General features: G+C 44.3%; 1 protein-coding gene across 2 annotated transcripts in view; it reads right to left on the bottom strand.

Moving 5' to 3' along the window:
• Nucleotides 1-1,734: 1,734 nt before the first annotated feature.
• CDH5 (cadherin 5) overlaps nt 1,735-20,634 on the bottom strand; it is a 31,215-nt gene continuing 12,315 nt past the window's right edge. The window contains exons 2-12 of one of the 2 annotated variants that reach the window (XM_059481415.1): nt 15,790-15,991; nt 13,726-14,014; nt 13,515-13,631; nt 12,660-12,824; nt 12,097-12,284; nt 10,135-10,388; nt 9,415-9,557; nt 8,762-8,886; nt 6,164-6,272; nt 5,186-5,431; nt 1,735-4,397 (exon numbers count right to left, since the gene is read on the bottom strand). In XM_059481415.1, the coding sequence (XP_059337398.1) occupies nt 3,892-4,397; nt 5,186-5,431; nt 6,164-6,272; nt 8,762-8,886; nt 9,415-9,557; nt 10,135-10,388; nt 12,097-12,284; nt 12,660-12,824; nt 13,515-13,631; nt 13,726-14,014; nt 15,790-15,991 (2,344 nt within the window). In that variant the 3' untranslated portion in view covers nt 1,735-3,891. The remainder of the gene's footprint in view (nt 4,398-5,185; nt 5,432-6,163; nt 6,273-8,761; nt 8,887-9,414; nt 9,558-10,134; nt 10,389-12,096; nt 12,285-12,659; nt 12,825-13,514; nt 13,632-13,725; nt 14,015-15,789; nt 15,992-20,634) is intronic. The other variant, XM_059481416.1, reaches the window with a different exon arrangement.

The raw sequence follows: 20,634 nt of genomic DNA, 5'->3' as shown, positions 1-20,634 counted from the left end.
TAAATGGCATGAACTTCTGGATCTGAATGTAATAAAATAATAATTTATGATGTATTTTTAGGGATAAGAGATTAAAGTGCATATTAATTAAATGAATAATGAAAACCTTTGTGAGATTCTCTCCCACAAGTTGCAAGTAGCTGTTTAATCAAATTCTTTCTATGGAAAAATGCATTTCATTATAAGATAATTAGCACATCTATTGTGTTTTTAATACAACTTGTGCTAAAGTGTGTTTGATCTGGTGTTTGCTCATGGCAATTAGCAGTGAAGGAATTGAACTTTTTTGCTTTATTCCGGGCTCTGTAAATTATAAGTGCCATATCTGGGGAAAATGGATGTGATCTTTTGTAAAGCCCTAGATTAATCTTGGGAATATACTGGGGTAGTCATTGGCAGCAGCAAAGAGAGAAGGGGGGGAGCTGTGCTGCCTAAAGCTGCAGATTTAGGGGTGATTTCATTTTCTGGTGCTGATGTGTTTTGTTGCGTCTGTCCTGAGGAGGCTGGAGGGTTCTGTACCCCAGGGTGTTCTGTTCTGGTTCTGCACAGGTTCAGGTTCTGCACAGCTTCTCCACAGGTTCGGGTTCTGCACATGTTCTGTAAAAGTTCTGCACAGGTTCAGGTTCTGTACCCAGGGTGTTCTGTTCAGGTTCTGCACAGGTTCTGGTTCTGCGCAGGTTCAGGCTCTGCACAGGTTCTGCTCAGGTTCTGCCCAGGCTCTGCACAGGTTCTGCTCAGGTTCTGCCCAGGCTCTGCACAGGTTCTGATCAGGTTCAGGTTCTGCACAGGTTCTGCACAGGTTCTGCACAGGTTCAGGTTCTGCACAGGTTCAGGTTCTGCACAGGTTCTGCACAGGTTCTGTACAGGTTCTGTACAGGTTCTGCACAGGTTCAGGTTCTGCACAGGTTCTGGTTCTGCACGGGTTCTGTACAGGTTCTGGTTCTGTACAGGTTCAGGTTCTGCACAAGTTCTGCACAGGTTCAGGCTCTGCACAGGTTCTGTACAGGTTCTGCACAGGTTCTCTACAGGTTCTGGTTCTGCACAGGTTCTGGTTCTGTAGAGGTTCTGCACAGGTTCTGCTCAGGTTCAGGTTCTGCACAGGTTCTGCACAGGTTCAGGCTCTGTACAGGTTCTGCACAGGTTCTCTACAGGTTCTGCACAGGTTCAGGCTCTGCACAGGTTCTCTACAGGTTCTGGTTCTGCACAGGTTCTGGTTCTGCACAGGTTCTGCTCAGGTTCAGGTTCTGTACAGGTTCTGCACAGGTTCAGGCTCTGTACAGGTTCTGCACAGATTCTCTACAGGTTCTGCACAGGTTCAGGTTCTGCACAGGTTCAGGTTCTGCACAGGTTCAGGCTCTGCACAGGTTCTCTACAGGTTCTGGTTCTGCACAGGTTCTGGTTCTGTACAGGTTCTGCACAGGTTCTGTACAGGTTCTTGTTCTGCACAGGTTCTGCACAGGTTCTCTACAGGTTCTGGTTCTGCACAGGTTCTGTACAGGTTCTTGTTCTGCACAGGTTCTGCACAGGTTCTGCACAGGTTCTGGTTCTGCACAGGTTCTCTACAGGTTCTGGTTCTGCACAGGTTCTGCACAGGTTCTGCACAGGTTCTGCTGCAGTCTGGGGCTGCAGACAGGGAGAGGGCTGGGCTCCCTTGCAGGGTTTTCATGGCTGGCTCACTGTGGCACAAAGCCTGATGTTGTCTGCTGAGTGGGACTCGTTGATGCACAGAAAATCCAAACTTGAGATTGGCTTTATGTAGTAAAAAAAACAACATAATACAGTACAGGAGTATAAAAAGAAACCGTCCAGTGCAAACATCATATACATTGGAAATGGATACAGTGTTCCTTAAAATAACTTTAAAAAAATCAGGCTTAAAAACAGCAATTCTAGGTAATAGAATCTGGCTGATACCTACCAAAGTTCTTGACCTACTGCACTAAATAATTTCCTAACTAACTTTACCTGCTGATAGCCAATACCACAGGTACTGACAAAACCCTTAAACTCTAAGTGTTATTAGTTAGCATTCTTTATAATACACAAATATGTGGAACCCCTAGAGCACATACTGCTGGCTGGATTAAGCAAAACAGAATGAGCCCATTGAAAATAAAACCAAGGCTGTCACCCCAAAATATGCTTTTTTAAAGCAAAGGATAGGTTCTAAGGTGGATTTGCCCAATGGACAGAATTCTCCTCAGCTTTCCTTTAGTTCATATTTGAAAATTTGAGTGATTACATTGTTGATGTTATATTAATGTCCCGGAAGTATTGCATTGGACATTTTACAGCAGTGAGGAGCAGTGTGAGACCATGATTGTGCATTGTTATTTCCTGCCCAGAAAACATTTTGGGGGAAAGGAGTGTGAATAGTATGAATTGGAGATGATGTGAACAAGTAAAAAGCAAATTTGCAAGGTTCCACTATACTTGTTTAAGAAAAATAAAATAAAAAAAAAGATTTAGTATTATTTGGTTAGCTACCAGATTTAAATAATCAAATCAACTAAACTAATACATACAGCTCCAGCACAGACCATGCACAGTGGAGGATCTGTGTAGCAGGGCTCTGCTCCTGTTGGAGGCAACAGGGCTCTGCTCTGCTGGAAGCCAGAGACAGGCCATGGTCCCAAGGGACCCGCTGTTCCCAAAAGGTGTTTGGGATGTTTCCCTTCCAGTGTGGGAAGTTTCATTCTGGTCATTCTGAGGCTCTGCACAGGTGGGAATGCGAGCACAGTCCCCTTCCAGAGACTGCAGCTCCAAACCTGCCTTACGTTTGTGGTGCTGTTAAGCAGCCCAGTGTGGGGGTGTGTAGCATTCTGCCATGGGAGTCTACAGTATTTTCCTAGGTGGAAAAAACTCCTTTTACAGTACCTGCTTAGAAAAAAAGCACAACAGTTTCACAGTAATAAGGCCCTTCTTTTTTTTGTCCCTGAAAAAATGCTATTGCTTTAATAATGCTGAATAAACCCCCTATTCAACCTCTAAGAAATCTGGAGAGACCTGTATTTCCATCTAGAGAGATTTACAGTGTTGGAGTCTTGACATTCCCCTGATCTCCACATTTCCTGCCCTGCAGGACATGTTCCATTGAGTAACACTGAGATCCTATTTACAGAGAGAAAAAACAATTTTGCTGCTAGCTAGAGCAAATTCTAGCACGCCAGAAATGAAATTGTCATCAGGCTGTTAAAAATGACAGATGAAACCAGATTGTGTGTCTAAAAATCCTGTCTAATTTTATCTTGAGTAACTCATAGATGTAGTGGAAGGCTATAAACCAAAAATAATTAATAGAAGGGAAATAAGGAAAAAAATAATGCTTCTTTTTGAAAGTGATAGAATAGTTTCTAATACTAAGTGATAGACCATATGTTCCTCCTCTCTTCTGCTGGGTGAGCATAAGTGTGGAATATCAATAAAGATGTTGCAAGAGGGGCAGGCAAAGCAGCCAGCTGGAGATCCAGGGGGGCTGAAACATCCATTCCCAATGGCACTGAGCCTCTCTCCCAATGGAGGGTGACCTTGATGCATGTTGGATGGAAACAGCACAGGAGGAGAGGATTGAGGGAGAAACTGGGGACAAAACCTGGAGAAGCGGGGAAGAGGGGGTGAGGAAGGGAAGAACACACTTCCAGGTGTGTTCTGGAAGGCTTGACCAGATCAGTGAGCAGGAATTTTGGGGCAAAAAATGATTGTCAGTGAGGACAGTAGTGCTGGGGGAAGTTAATACAGGTGATCTCTGTGTGTGTTTTTAACCCTGCTGCAGATTTTTTCCATGCCTGTTTGAACTCCTTGAGGGAAGAGCTGTGAGTTCCTCTTTGGCCACTGGCAGTCTCTTGGTGTCAGTCTGTAGCGGGAGGGAGAAAACTCGTGGCTAGTTTGAGCCTAATACACAAAATCTTCGCTTGGTTCTGATCCATAGAGCTCAGCTAACATCTTGAACCTGGGTCCCCAGTCATTGAGAAAGTCATAGTCAATGTCTGAGTCTGAGGAGCCCGAGCCCAGGGAGCTGAGCGACTCCGCGATGGACTCGGCGCCTTCGTAGCCGTAAATGTGCAGGGTGTCGTAGGGCAGCAGATCCCTGTCGTTGTCAGCCTCATCCTTCTTCACCTCAATCATCATCTCCATGCCCCCAGCTGCAGGGGGGATGCTCCCAGGAGGTTTCTGGACCTGAGCATAGGGAGAGGGAGCGGGCTCTGCCTTGAGGCCGTTCTTGCGCACGGAGTTGAGCACGGACACGTCGTAGCTGGTGGTGTCCATCTCGCCGCCGCCCTCCTCGTCGTAGGTCACCAGCTGCTCGTGGATCTCTGCCACGCTCCTCCCCAGCCCGCTCAGGTCCTTCTTGTGCCTCCTTCTCAGCAGGATCAGCAACACAATCACTGCAAAGGAAACTTAGATGAGCGCGAGTGAATAGACAAGTAAGGCACTAAGACAAATTGCATTTATGATATGTAATGTAGTCTGAAGTCTTGGGGGGGTTTTTTTGAGTGTTTTTTTTAACATATATTTATTTTAAAAAATTCTGTTTAAGGATTTGTTCAAAGAGTTCAGTCTGGACAGAGATTGTCAGACTTGTACTTGTGATTCCAGCTCTGACTCTTGAGCTGGAATCACAAGTACAAGTGCATGGTGTCACAAGGTCATTGAATCAACTTAATGAATTAATAATTGAACTCTTAATGCCAAGCATCAGATGCTGCTTATGTGGAACTTGTAAAACAGCCCAGTTCTCAGGCAAGGAAAAGGTGCTCAGCCTTCTCTGATAGATTTCAAATGCAGCAAGCAGGTACTGGTCTGCTGATTTGTTACAAATGCATTTATGTTCGCTGTGCTGCTTCAAGGGTTTCCGGACTAGTTCCTGCCATAGGAACCAGGAATACCTGTTGTTATTGCTCCAGCCCAAATTTCCTGTTTTATAGCTGTGTATGAGGCTGGTACCAGTAAATCAAGTATATTATACATGTGTGCAATAGCCTGTCTAGAGGAGTGAGCAGCTTTGCAGCTGAAGCTGTTCTAACAGGCCAGAGAGGAAGAGCACATGAGATGAATCAAATAGGTACAGCATTTCTGTCTTTGTGACCATTTCATAGCCACAAAGCTTTTGTAGATCTCAGCTAAAAAAAGAACAAGACATCCTCACACTGTGCTGCAGAGAACATTCCAAAAGTCAGATACTCACCAATGATTGTGAAGATGCAGATAAAAATTGCCACCAGCGCTTGTATGCTGACGCCAACCTGCTTTGCCCTCTCCTCACAGAAGGTGAAGTTGCCTTTCTCGTTGCACTTGCAGACACTGATGAGCAGGGTGTTTGTGCTGGTGAGGTCAGGGTCACCATTGTCTGAGATGAGCACGGGCAGGTAGTGGAACTTGGCAAGTTCCCGGTTGAACTGCCCGTATTTGACAGTGATGTTAGCTGTGTTGTCTGGAAGAAGCAAGAACATCCCATTAGGTGATAATTTCCACCAGAATAAGGACATCCCATTAGGTGATAATCTCCACCAGAGCAAGGACATCTCACCAGGTGATAATCTCCACCAGATTGTCCTCACAGGTTCCCAGTCAGCCTCTTCCCCTTAGACAGTGCCAGCCCTTTGGGAACCCAGTGAAACTTTGGTGTCGCAGACATCTTTTATGAAAAATCTTTTCTTTAGGATTTTTCCTCCTGAGAAGCAGAGAGGCCTCAGGAACAAAATGTAAACAATGATTATCTGCTGCTGTGGAATGCAACAGGTGCATCTGTGATTGGTCTCATGTGATTGTTTCTAATTAATGGCCAATCACAGTCAGCTGGCTCAGACTCTCTGAGACAGAAGCTTTATTATCATTCTTGCTGATTCTATTCTTAGCTTAGCTAGCCTTCTAATGAAACCTTTTCTTCTAGTCTTTTAGTATAGTTTTAATGTAATATATATTATAAAATAATAAATTAAGCCTTCTGAAACATGGACTCAACATTCCTGTCTCTTCTCTCATCCAAGAACCCCTGTGAACACCGTCACACTTTGGTTTCATCAAACATAGTTTTTTTCAGTACAAATAAAGAGTTACTTAGCTCAGCTGAACCAGCCACAGGTCAGTGCTGCAGCTTTTGTTCCCTGAGCCCTGGGGTCCTGCTCTGGAACAAGCTGAGGAGGGCATTGCAGGGATACTCTACCGTAGTTCTCAATCAGGGAGAAGTTGCTGTCTTCTGTGGCCAGCGAGTATCTGAAGAAGCCTCTGGGAGATGTTTCATCCTTGTCAATAGCTGAAATCCTGACAATCACCTGCAAGGATGGAAGAGGTCACAGTTTTCAGTGTACATTGCCTCCAGGGATAAAGCATGTGGGGTGTTTGAGCTGGGCTCTGTGTCCTGTGTAACCCTTCAGTTTCAGAGCAGGACAGAGACACCTCAGGACACCCCTCTTCAAGTTTTTTCAGTTTCAGATTTTTCTTTGTGGGTCTTCAAAAAGAGCAGTTTTGCCTCTTCAAATTTTGTGCAATGAAAGCGTGAAAAAAGCCTAATTTTTAAAGACATATGGCTTGTTGAAGTGTCCAAGATGGTGTCTTCTGAAGTCCTCAGCCTACTCTGAGGTGTGACTGTCATTCCTGGAATGCCTTTGAGACTGCCATGCCTGAAGGACATGCTTGGATTTTGAAATCTTCAACCTGATGAACATTAGATGTATAAAATATAAAAAATGTGCCTGGTTATATCCCAAAGGTATTTTATAAATTAAACTAAAGGTGAAATTAATACCTTGTGTGTTCTGTCAGATAGTTCAGGCAGTGGCAGTGTCCTGGTTCTGGCCAGCAAAGAGTTATTTTTTTTCCAGTAGCTGGGAGGGGGCAGAGTGGTTATTCTTGAGCACCTCATGTCATTTCTGGGAGAGCAAAGGGACTCTCTTCCTGGAGAAGGGGTTCCTTCTGTCTGAGCAGGTGTGGTGGAGGGAGGGGTGGGATAATGCTGGTGCTGAGCCAGAGGGAGCATGTTTGGTGGTGTGCCTGCTCTGCTCTCTGCTTTTTTCTATATATATTTCTGTTATTTATATTGTTGCTATTACTGTTCATTCTCTTATCTCACTGCTGTTTCCACTAAATTGTTCTGATCTCAGCCCATGATCCTTCCCTTTGTTCCTCCAGTTCTCCTCTCCATCCTAAATACACTAAACTGGGGAGTACCTCCCATAAACCTTGACTCAAAGTGTCTTAATCAAACAAATATTACAGTATGGGCTGAACACATGTGTCTGAGGCTGTAGGGGCCTGAATATATGTATTGTTATAAAGGAGTCCTTGTGAATATATATATGTAGTGAGAGTCCTATGTATTAGATAGGTGGGTCCTGTTGCTCTGGATGAGCTACAGCTGTGGGATCCTTGGTTGGGTAGCAGCTGTAGCTCATGAAGGCCTCTGGGATAAAAGGGGGTTGGGTCGAGAGCCCAGAAGGAGCCCCTGTGGAAACCATGAGGAACTGTGCTGCAGAAAGGAGCTGCATAATAGGACCAGCAAGAAGGTATGGACTTTAAGATGGGACTCCAGAAATATGAAATACAATAAGATAACAACAACAATTGGTGACCGCGACGTGATAAAGAACATGCAGCCAAGGAGAAGGTATGGAATCCCCCGGACAGCCGAGAGCTGTGGCAGCCGGAGAGCTGGGACAGTGGAAGATAGGACAGCTGAGAGCTGTGGCAGCCGGAGAGCTGGGACAGTGGAAGATAGGACAGCTGAGAGCTGTGGCAGCCGGAGAGCTGGGACAGTGGAAGATAGGACAGCTGAGAGCTGTGGCAGCCGGAGAGCTGGGACAGATATGGATATTGTAACTGTGTAATTGAGAAATTGTTAAAAGAAAAGGGGGGAAATGTAGGGGCCTGAATATATGTATTAGGTATGGAATCCCCCGGACAGCCGAGAGCTGTGGCAGCCTGAGAGCTGGGACAGATATGGATATTGTAACTGTGTAATTGAGAAATTGTTAAAAGAAAAGGGGGGAAATGTAGGGGCCTGAATATATGTATTGTTATAAAGGAGTCCTTGTGAATATATATATGTAGTGAGAGTCCTATGTATTAGATAGGTGGGTCCTGTTGCTCTGGATGAGCTACAGCTGTGGGATCCTTGGTTGGGTAGCAGCTGTAGCTCATGAAGGCCTCTGGGATAAAAGGGGGTTGGGTCGAGAGCCCAGGAGGAGCCCCTATGCCATGAGGAACTGTGCTGCAGAGAGGAGCTGCATAATAGGACCATCAAGAAGGTATGGACTTTGCGGTGGGACTCCAGAAATATGAAATACAATAAGATAACAACAACATGAGGCCAAACACATAAACCCAAAATACCAACATTGTGCCAAGTAGTAACAATTTGGATGTGCAGATCTGTGCACTCTGTGACTGCAGGATAATGTTCCATACAGCAATGTTTCTGTTACTAGTTTGAAATGGTTTCCTCCTCAGTATCACATTCAGGCATCTGTGTGAAGGAACTGAGCTGCTGATTGCTGCTGTGCAAAGCCTGACTGTCCTTCATGGCTCAGCTGTCAATACACAGATGTGAGAGCCTGGGGGGAGAGGAGCCGCACAGCCCATGTGTGCAAGCAGATAAAAGTCAATATTCCAGCAGTGCAATATCCTTAAGAGCTATTCCTGATGTTTTGGAAATCAGTGAAATAATCGGGTGTTTTCGCATGGGAACTGAGACTCACTTGTATTAAAAGACACATTTTATTTGAGCAGTAATTCAGATTTCAGGGCAATGCTCTCCCCGTCTCACCTTCCCAGGTGCAGCATTTTCACACACTCGGGGCTCCTCAGGAGACACCAGCTCTGGAGCATTGTCATTGACATCATCCACGATGACATGGACGTGGGCGTGCGACTCTCTGTCGGACAGGCGGCCTGGAACGACAGCAGGGCACAGCCTGGAGCCCCCAGCCCACACCTCCTGCCCCTTCTGTGCCTGACACATGAGGAACATTTTCCAGCTCCATCACAACTGAAATTTCCCTCTGAGATTTAGATATTTTCCTAAAGCCTCTCGTAGAGGTTAAATCATCAAGGATTTTTCAGGAGTGAAATGACAGTAGATTATGGCTTTCCTGATTCTTTCCACTGCATGCTGATTGTTCTCTGGCACTAAAGCAGCAGGCACAGAACATGTCTATATTGTGAAATATCAAACCAAGCTGGGACTGGCCTGCCCCACTCCCTGGAGCTGAGCAAAGCCAGGGGTCAAACCTTAAAATGATCTCTGACCTATTTGTAGGGACTTGTTTGATTGGGAAGATGATGATGCAAGCCTTGGAGCACTCCTTTCATTCCTAGCTCAGCAGGAACAGCCTGTCAGGTTGTGCCTTTCCTTCTTGACAGCCCTCCTGGAAAAGTGTACCCGGATTTCTTTCAAACTGGGAAATGGGGGGCACTTACCATCTTCAAGGATCTCCACAGCTGCCACAGTGATGTTGTATGAGGAGCTGAATTCTCTGTCCAGAGGCTTGGGAAGTTGAATAACTCCGCTGTTGGATACCCTGACGAAGTCTCCATTAGGATTTGCTCTACGCTGAATATATCTGGATTTTGTTTAAAACAAGATATGTCAATGCATGGATGGTAATACTGTGTTTCATTTCATTTCTTCTCAGAGGAAGGTCAGAGGCTTCTTGTGTGACAAATTGCATTAATATCTTGGCCAGGAGGGCTGAGAATATTGCCCTAAAACTATGCAAGCTGTGACAGTGAAATACATCTGTGGGAAGAGTTTCCATATTATGGTTCTTTGCTCTTTCAGAAGTCTATTTTCTTCTCTAAACACATGATTGAGAGAGCTCTTACAATAAAAAAAAACCCAATAAATTATAATAATGTAAAAATATCCAAGTTTATATTTTTTTCCCTAAACGTGCAAATGTTTTATCAGTAAGTCCATGTGGTAATGACATGGGTAGATGAAATTTATGTTCAGCTTTCGGTGAGCATATATATCCATGGCTGCAGTGCTGAAAAAATTAAATTGGATTATCTTTTGTTGTGTTTGGCAGGCAGATTCTAAAAAAATAGGGCCAAACTCTGGGTTCTTTGTGAAATTCTTGGTGCTATTGATGGATTCTGCACTTTCAAACAGAATTGCTAAAGCTGGCGTTGTCTCACCTGATTTTCCGTTTAGCTGCGTCGGGGTCCTCGGCGTGGACCGAGCCGAGAGTTTTCACCTCTGCGTGGTTTTCCCTCACCTTGAACTCGTAGGGGAGCCTCCTGAACACGGGGGGCTCGTCCACGTCCGTGACCTCGATGACGACGCTGGCGATGCTGCGGGGATTGCCGGGCTTGAAGTGCCGCAGGTTCACCGTGGGGTCCGTGGCCTCGATGCTGAACCTGTACTCTGACACTGCCTCGAAGTCCAGGGGCTAGAAACAAAGAGACAGTTACAGATATTCTTTTATTAGTGATGTCTAAGCAGACTTTCCATTGGCTTTCTGTAATTTAAGATCTGTGCTTTCATTCATGTTTGGCAATGTTACCAAATTTCATCTTGGCTGGACCCATGGGAGAGCATTTCCCATGTTGAACTTCTCTATCATAGCGTGGCTCAAGGTACCTCTGCTGTGGGACAGATTCATCCAGTAGTTTAAGTTCAGCAAAATAATTTTATTTTGGGTTGAATAATTGTGTTTTTATAATGCTGTAACTACCAAAACTCGGTGAGCTCCTGTCCCCCAAAGGCTGGGGAAGAGATTCTCCTCTTGGCTATCCTTTGTGTTCTGAAGGCACTCAAGGCAGACTGCAGATCTGCACTGGCTGACAGCTGGGGCATCCAGTGAGAAATTACATCCTCTTCCCTGTTTTTCCAGTTGCCTGAGACTAAAAAAGGAATCACACAATGGGAGGAAGGCCAGGAGCTCGGGCAGTAAGAAATGATCCTTTCAAAGTTTCCTTTGTTCTACCACCTGAGATTCTAAACGCACTGAGATTCACAGCAGTTATGGTGACTCTTGTTTTCCTTTTTGGGCAGACATTGCAAGGGCAAGTGATGGGACTTATCCAGCAGCTGACATTTTATCTCACATGGCTGTGTATTTAAAATTATGACGTGTGCACAGCCAAAATCACATTGAAAACGGGGTGAGCTTTGCCTGCTGTGTGCTGGAGGAAGAGCTGGTTCCAAATCGCTCAGGGAGGGTGTGTGGGGTCTGTGAGTGCTCCTCCCATGGGCAGGCACTGCATTCCCAGCTCCTGGGAAGGAGAGCTGCTCATACCCAGTGTGACCACAGCCAGGATTTTACTGCCAGTCTTGAAATCCTTGGTACAGCTTTTCCTGAAAGTTTTCTCTTCTTAATGACATTTCTAGTCTTAGCAGTTACAGAGAAGCATTTGGAAGGGAAAAACACATTCCTGTCAATCTGAGGACTACAGGAGCTGATTTATGGTCCTTTCTCCTCTTTTTTTTCTTTTAACAGCAAGTCAATGAAATCAATGAAGTCTTGGTTTGGCAATGCTCTGCAGCAGTCCCTTGGTACAAATCATGTGGGTTTGAGAATTTAAAAAAAACAAAGAACAGACCCTAATAAAGGCTTTGGAGAGTCTTAAAGACATAAGAAATTAGTGGGGAAGCTCTTAAGGAAAAAAAAGCTTTTCCTCACCTTGAGGAAAGCAAGGGAGCTGTGGCTCGGATTGGAGCAAATGCCAAACTGCAAAGAGACTTTAGAAAGGGGGTCAGGTGGATTTGTTCACATTTTCTGCTTTGGTTTCAGGTGGGCTTCACAAGGGAATGATTCTTTGGCTTGGCCACTTGGCTCAACTCTTAAATCACTGTCTCTCTGAAGCATCCAACCACTTGAAGTTTGAGAGGAACCCAAAGCACCTAACCTGAATATCTGACACAGCCCCCACTGCCCTCTGCAGTAATTCTGGAATTTTTCAGGTCTGGAGGTTGAAAAGGACCAGAAATCACCAGCTCTTCTTCTCCCAGAGCTCGGAGAGCTGGTGTTCAGGATCAATATATTTCATGCTGACTTTCATGTGCTTCCTTTTTTTCCTGCTGCTAGTCTTAAACCAAAAAATCACTTGTTACACATGGAAAAGCACAATAAACATCTCTGTTATGGGGAAAAGTACCTTCTTTGGCCTAATGATTCCTTCATTTGTGTATGGATTTGCTACAATGTCAAAGGTGTCCCTGAACTCTCCTTGGATAAAGCTGTATCTTGTATTTCTGTGCTGTGGTTCATCAATATCTTCTACTTTGACTCTGCCGACTTCTCCTCCGACCGAAACGTTTTCAGGAACTTTAAAGTGAAATGATGCTGTTAAAAAAAAAAAAAAAGAAAAATACATAAGGACTGTGTACATGGAAGTTAGGACTCAGCTGAAACTGTTCTTACTTGACAGATGCACATAAAAGTATTTCATTGAGAATTTAGCATTTTGTATCTCTAAGACATGTGAAAGCACAAATGATACCCCAAATTGTCAGGATCTTTAGCAAAGGGATGAAATTAATACTGATTTTTGTTTTCAGTTCTAGGTGAAAAACTGGCTCTGGCTGAAACACAGAAGAGCTTCTGAACACATGAAGTTCTTTTGGACATTTTTAAGGAAAGCTGAGCAGGCCCATGAGCTGGGCTGGCTGTGCTGTGGCAGCCCCTGGCTGCAGGGGGCTCAGGGCTGGGGGCACTCACAGAGTTTGAACTCGGGGGAGTTGTCGTTGATGTCGGACAGGGCGATGATCACTGTGGCTGTGCTGGAATCCCCAGAGAAACCCGGAGCATCTTTGGCTTGGACAACAATCTCGTACGTGGCCTTGGTCTCTCTGTCTAAATTAGGCTCTTTTGTATAAATCACACCTGTGAAAAAACAATATTGGATGCAATTAGATTTTGCAGCACGTCCAACATCTCTTCAATTTTGGTGGCAAATTTTTATCTTTTTTTATCTCCACACATTCAGCTTTAAATACCGATCTTACAGTGGTACTTTTCAAGAAATGTTAGAAATTTTTCTTCCCGATGGAATATTTAGGAGAGCTCATGCAGAATATTCCTTTTAATGGATCTTTAACCTTTTACTGCTTTCTTTGTTCTACCAAACTAGTGTGGTTACAAGAGATACTGACATTGGTTTTAAAACTGGGCAAAATTTAAGGTAGGAAGTTTAGGAAAGCAAATTACTATTGATTACCGAATGCTGCTTCAGAATTTGTGTATTCCCTTTTCATGTTTGGTCACTGGAACAGTATCTATGCTAAACTGAAAACATGAACTCAGCTCCTGGTTAATCTTTCCAAAGATGGAAAAAAAATGATCTTTTATCTCCTCATTGTGTTCATGGCAGCTGATATCCTGGCTTTATGAGTTCATTTCTAGATACAGACAGTGGCATTGTGGAGTGTGAATGAAAAACCTTTTTAATCATGTTTAAAATTATATTTTTGAATGATCATTCCTCTTTTACAGAATGAAAATGCTTTAAAGTTGTGTTTTCTACAAAGGGTAGGGTATGGACAAAGTGTAAGGACATTTGTGTGTCTGACTTACCAGAGTCATCAATGGTGAAATATTCCCCTCCTGTGGTGACTTCGTAGGTCACGGTGGCATGACCTGACACTGTGGGGTCATCAGCATCCACAGCTGTCACCTTGGTGACTGAGGTCCCTAGAGAAGGGTTTTCAAGGTGCATATTAATTAATATAAGCGGTGCTTTTCAAGGCCAGCCGTGAGGGAGCCGGGAGCTGGAGGGAGGACTCACCCACAGGTGACATTTCTGGGACAGAGCCGTTGAACACCTTGTGCACGAACACGGGGGCGTTGTCGTTGATGTCGTACACCTTGATGATGAACCTGGAGGGGCGCTCCAGGGACCTGTTGTTCGTCCTGTCGATGATGAGGGCCGTCAGCTCGTACTCGGCCTTCTTCTCCCTGTCCAGCCTCTCGAAGGCGTACACGTCCCCGCTGGTCTCCTCCACCTTGAAGATGGTGTTGGCGAACTCGCCCTCGATGATGTACTTGGCGTTCTTGTTCCTCACGCTGGACGTGATCTGGGGGCAAAGGGATGTTCAGGGGGATGAAGGTGGGGCCTGGCAGCTGGGTCTGTCCTGGGGGATTCACACAGCCAGGAACTCCTCACCCCACTGGGAACCCTCAGGGCTTGTGCTGCCACTGAGCAGCACCACAGCAGAGCTGCGCTCGTGGGGTGACACTTGCACCCACACTGAAACTTCCTTGCTTATACAGAACAAAGCTTTTTTTAAATCATACCTCATATTTCCTAAAGGTTTAAATTGTTCATGCAGCCAACACTTACAAATAATTAACTGCGTTATGTCTGAAATGCCATGAGCCACCTTCAGTCTGAGTTACTTTTGTTTGCAGCTTTCTGGACCTGCCAGGGGTTTTTGCTCAGTTTCACAGGATTACAGGATGAAATCTGTCTTCACAGCTCCTGACATTATTCAGCATTAGCCTCTGTTCCTTAGCATTTAGCAGGATTCCTGCCACAGCTGACAGCTTTCTCGTGCTCAGTCACATCCAATCCCTTAATAGGCAGTTTTTAGGCTCATGGTATGACAGGAAGGTTACATTTCTTCCCCATAGAAATTTAAGGTTATATGCAGTGAAAAAGGGATGTGAGAAGAGGAATGAGCATTAATCAGTTTTAAAATATAATTTAATCCAGTTCTAAATGCTTTTGCACACTAGTTGATCTGCAGATAACATAATGATACTTCCCTTTCTATACCCTCGCACATACAGGGACACTGCTAGAAGATTTAAACCCCAATTTTCCATGCACTATATCAGTATTCTTATTTCAGCCAGTGAATTATCAAGGATTGCTGGATTTTACCAAGTATTCCCACCCTTTTGTTACTGATGTTATTATAAATGTCACCTGTTGGGTGTTCAGGATTTGATTTATCCTCTAGTTGTCATTTACTGTTGAGAATTGTTTAAATTTCAGTTTTCTCTCTTGAAAAGTGCCATTAATATTTCCACCCCTCATTCCTTAATCATGCTTCAGGCAGCTGGGACTGCTGGAGAGCAGCTCACAACTCTGGAGATGCCCCATGAGAGAGAATCCCACCGTTGTCTCAGAGATGGGATGGTCTGTGCCTTCTTTATTGATTCCTGTGTACCTATTCAGTGTAAAAAGCAGAAACCTCTCAGAATGCCTTTTCTGGTGCTGAGGACAAAAGGGAAGCACTGAGAGGCTGCACTGGGAGAACTTCCCTGGCCATGGGCAGTGCATGATTGGATTTTATGAGCCCTGCCCTGAGGAACATGAGTTTGCAACCAGGTCAATGCTCGTTAGTATTTTTAAAAATTCTTTGCTTTCGCTTTGTGCAAGAATATCTTTGATTGTGTAACAGTATTTCGAAACATAGCACTCGTGTTTTGAGTACAAGCTGAAAGATGTAAACTGTTTTTTTATTTGCTGATTTTTATTTTTACTTGCTGATCTCTGAGGTTTCTGAAAGAATGTTGTGCTGCCAGAAAAATCCTGACATGCATCAGTCACCAGACTTCCTTCCCAACCATGCACCTGCAGGTAATGGGGCTGTTCCTGCATTTGGAACCTCCAGACCTGCTATTCCCTTAAATTTACCTGTATTCTTCAAAGGAATTAAAATTCCTGTGGCACTGCTCTTCACTTACTCTTTGCCCACATTCTGAAGATTTTAACATGTCAATATGTAGGTATTAAGTCCCATTTCTATTTCCTTTTCATTTCTCCCGCCTAGACTGCAAACAAATACTCTTTTCAAGATCCTCATTTGCTGTTTTTAGTCATTGCTGACAGGTTGCTGCTTACCTTGCCAACGTGGTGTGGCAAAGGTGTATCAAGCTCTTCTTGGATGTGCAGTTGGTTCCATATCCAGTCTCTCTTCTGGCGTTTGTGGCTGACATCATTTGAGCAAAGGCTTTGGGTTGATTTCTGACCTCTTCCATCAGCAAATGCTGGGGCCAAGAACAACGAGAAAAGTAGAATAAGGTGGCTCATCTTCTTCTGTAGCCTAGAAAGTAATACAGAAAAGCAACAATATAAATAACAACAGAATCAGATTCAGCAGAGGGAGCACACGTGGAAGTGGAAATGGACATTTGTTTCTGTTCATTTTCCTCAGCATCAAAATTTGAAAGCTTCTTCCTTCTATGAAATAGCTTTAGCTGGATGAAAACTGTAAAAAAGCAGCACAAAGTATTTCAATTCAATAAAAAGTGAGCTTTGAATGCTGATGTAAGGGCCAGCATCCCCCTGAGAGGCTGTCATTGCTCTGAGGAGCACATTCACACGTTCAGAGCTGAGCTCCCCACTGTGCCCAGGGCCAGGGCAGCCTGGCACCACAGCTGAGCTCCACTGGAAATGAAATGTTCAGGCCTGACAAACCCAAATCCAGTGTTTTGACATGCCCCAACACAAAATATGCTGTAGTCAATATGTTCCTATGGAAAAGATTGATTTAGAATAAAATGTTTGGGGTTTTTTTTGGTAGAAAATGTTATTAGTATGAAATTTTCAATCAATTCCAAGTACAATACAGCAAATTATCTTTCTTTAAGGGCTCATCTATTGATTCAACTCCTTGTCTTCTGAAGCTTTGGAGACTCACATAAAGTTCCTTTATCCCCTATTCCCAGACTTTAACATCTGCAAAATGATAATTTGTGAAATGATTTTCAGGTGAAATCATATTTTTGCATCCTGTGTTAATATTAGCAAACTTTAGGCCTGACTTTCAAATCAGAGAAGTTATTCTAATGTTATCAAAGCTGATTCATTTTCTTCCTAAATTTCCCATTCCCGATATAAAGGACTGTCAGGGAACTTTAACACTCAAGTAATCAGACTTTAAATTGCACATAAATGACTTTCCATTAGCTTTTAGGAGCTGTCAGCATGCACATCAAAAATAAACCCACTAATTGTGATGAGAAGTTGACATCACACAGGCTGCTGGATGCGAGATTAAATTAATATTTTCATCAGGAAGGTGCTGAGACGTTTCCAAAATTACTCTTTGGTAACCAGGCAATCAGTGTTATCCCATGGTGCAGCATCAATGTCAGTAAAAAGGATTTTATTTACCATGAAATGTTTCTCTGCTGTACTGTTCTCTCTCTCACATTGTTGTACATAACCTGAGGAATGTTCCTCCTTTGTGGCTGGGTAGGAAGTGAAGAAGGTGCCTTTGAATTTGCTTTGTGGTAGATAAGCTGTGTTTGATCCAGTTTTCTGGATTCAAACAAAGCCTTTTGATTAAGCTAGGTTTTTCTATTCTATGCCTTTAGCTTGACTTTGAATACTTTTAGAAACAATGAGTATATTTTAGTTGTTTTTCTATACTTTATTTGTGTAGATGGACAACTGGAAACTGGAGGGCAGTGATATGATTCTGCTGTGATTGCATAAGTCTGACTTTTATCAATAAAACTACAAAACACAATAACCAAAGAAAGCCATTGGCCAATGCCAACCAGCACAGGCTGTGGTTTTGCCAAAGAGCAGAGTGAAGTGTTTAAGGAGCCTTTTTCTCTGGTTCTTGTGCTGAGTGGAGCTCTCCTGTGGGCCTGAGCTGCTGCCTGGAAGCTTTAAAACAGAAAGTGCTGACTGAATATATTTACATGAATGTGCATTTCAGCTGAAATTTCGCTGCCCCTTCCACTCAGCATGTCCATCTTTGTGTTTGTAGATTTTAAGGAGGCTTCAATTCCTTTAACTCCTGATTAGTGGATTCCTTGTTCATATTTGTCCAACCTCCCTGGAAAGTGGATTGTTCCTTTGGCAGCAGTTTGGAGATCTTGGCTGCCCTCTGGCACTGCAGCCCAACCACAGACTGAGGTGGGAGAGCCTCTTGCAAAAACTCATCTCTGCTCCACCTTTGGCAACTTTCAAGCTGCTCATTTGGGGAAAATGACAGTGCACTCTGGAGCTCTTTGCTTGCTCTTCTCCAGGGACAAGAGCAAACTCCACGGGAGTGACTTGCCCCATAGGACAGGCTGATCCTGAGGACACATTCCCCATGTGAGAGTCGGTCTGAATTTTCCCTCATCTGCCTCACGATCATCCTTGGGAGACCACTGAAGAGAAGAACCCCCCGTCTAGAATATCTGGCTCTGAAGGGGAAAAGTCACATGCCAAGGGCCCTGAGACCTGAAAGCTCAGTGTTAAGCTATTGTTTTCACAGGTGTGTTTGCTGTATGCTAAGAAGAGGGCACTATGCCCCGTTTTCAACAATAGCAGCCTTGGAAGCTGTCCCACCTCTCGGCCTGGCTGGACTTCTCCTGAGTTTCAGGTGGTCTCCCACAGCAGACCCTCACCTGTTTTACAACCACCGTGACAGACAGACGGAGATGTAAGAAGCCTCTCCATCAAGGACTGAGACATGAAAAGGCCCCTCTCCTCCCTCCAAGGACTGAGACATGGAACCCCCATGTGGAAAGGGCCTTCTGCCCCTTCCAAGGACTGGGACTGAAACCCCCAGCCCGGGGGAGGTGTGTGGGGGAAGCAAGCTGATCAAAGCAAGATGTTTGCCTGCAGGTTGTGACCACTGGAGCAAGAAAACAATGGCTCTCATTTACTGCTGAGAGCATACACTACCTGTTACATCTGTTCCCTACTGTATCTGTTTCCCCCCTCACAGTTTTCAGTAATAAAAGCCTCTGAGTTAGCTAGAGCCTTTGAGATCTCCCCAGCGCAACAGGCGGACCCTCGGCTGGACTGGACCAAAGGGCTTCGTCTCTGCGTTGGTAGCTATATCCCCTCCCTTTCTCTCTCTTCTCTCTCTCTTTCTCTATCCTTTTCTCTCCCTTAATCCCTCTATCGCATTTTTGCTGTGGTTATTTCAATAAAACTGCATTTGTTTTGATTATCACAGCAAACCCCCTTGTGCCGTGTTGGTTTTTGCACTCTGACATCACTCCTACGAACCATCAGGTCATCTGTCCACTAGGACGGATCCTGACACCCCAGGGCAGGCTGACCCTGAGGACACGTTCCCCAGGGCAGGCTGACCCTGAGGACACGTTCCCCAGGACACCATGCCCATTTTCCTCATGGCAGCCCTTGCTGTTGTCCCTGGGTCCCTCAGCATGCTCAGGAGTGCCCTTCCTGGCAGCACACCCAGAGCAGGCCCTGTGGGCAGTGCTGCCATGGGCTCTCTCCTGTGGGAAGGGCACTTTTCTCCCTGGGTGCCAGCTCCTGACAAGCTGTGCTAAATGTTCTTTTCTGGCCATGACAGTTTCCCTTCCCAGCAGCTCTCAGCCAGAGAGCAGAGGCAGCAGCAGAAAGGGACATTGCCAGGCCTGAGCATTCCCACAAAGCCAGCAGCAAGAACACTTCTGAGGGAGAACAGGGTTGTTAACAGGTAGGATCAGCTTTCCCTTTTTTTCCCTGTGGGGATCAGCTTTTCCTTTCTTCTGTGTCTGCTGGGCAGCCAGCACTGAGGGATGGGATCAGGTGCATCCCTTGAACAAGGACCCCCATTTCCAGCCTGGTGGGAATGCAGGTGGATCTCTGGGATGCTGACAGAGTCCCTGCCCTGCTCTGCCCCACACAGCCCCCTTTTCCCTCTGTCCTGGCTCATCAGCCCAACAGCTCCAGCCTCTTTTAATCTAATCAGGCACCATAAATGCTGCTGAAAGTTAGCAGGGAGTGGTTTATTCAAGCAGCTGAGTTTCTTGCTGTGCTCTTAAATTTTCTTCCAGCAAATGATGGGCTCTCCCACCCATATTATTCATTTTATGTGTTGAATTATTTTAGCAAATAACTCTTGGTCTGCAGGGTACCATAGACAGTTAACTGAGAAATTCTGGTATTCAAAGTGATTTGTGTGACACATGACTCATATAGTGCAGTTTCTTCTCCCAGACTGGGAGTAATTATTAAAAAATGTTGGGTGGAGATACAGACAATACTGTACTAATTAAAAGTTTGCATTTTACAGGTTGTTTTGGCAAGTAATCAACTGTAAAGTTGATGAACAGCTGATATAAATACAGTCTCCACATAATGAAACCACATTGGATGAAATATTCTTACGAATATTTGTGTGTGTATGGTTTTTTTTTCTGCTACTTGCCTCTCACCTGGTTTACTTCCAACTCTAAAAGTGTGTATTAATTCTTATGCAAGGTTAGTAGTGTAGCTGGCAAATAAATTTGTTCTCTGCTTGGATGTTAAACAAAAGTTAAACCAGGCTTCTGTACAGAGATTTTAGGACATGAGCAACAGTTGCCTCTGAAATGATTTATTTTCCTGGTCAATCATACTAAAACCTTATGCTTATCTTTGAGAATTTTTCAGCATCCAAAAATCCCCAAATGGATAATGTAGAGTGGTGATAATGAACATTCTGAGAGAGAAATTTGCTAAAAGTGGCACGAGATATACGAACACACAAGAAAACTAGCACATTTTAAAAGGGTCATGTCTGTGTTGTTGAGATAATTTGCATTACTGATTGCGAGAAAGGCTGGAAACAAAAGTTTATTTTCTCTTACTGGAATCTGAATGATTTAGATTCTTACTGGAATCTGAATGATTCCAGTAAAAATCTAAATGATTCATCTAAATGAAAATGAAAAACCCCATTAAAAAAAAAAAAAAAAAATTAGTCTTTCTTGGAGCAAACAGCACTGAAAAATTATTTTTCAGATG

This window comes from Ammospiza nelsoni, chromosome 13, assembly GCF_027579445.1.
Source record: "Ammospiza nelsoni isolate bAmmNel1 chromosome 13, bAmmNel1.pri, whole genome shotgun sequence".
Taxonomy (NCBI): Eukaryota; Metazoa; Chordata; class Aves; order Passeriformes; family Passerellidae; genus Ammospiza; species Ammospiza nelsoni.
This window is presented reverse-complemented; position numbering and strand designations above follow the sequence as displayed.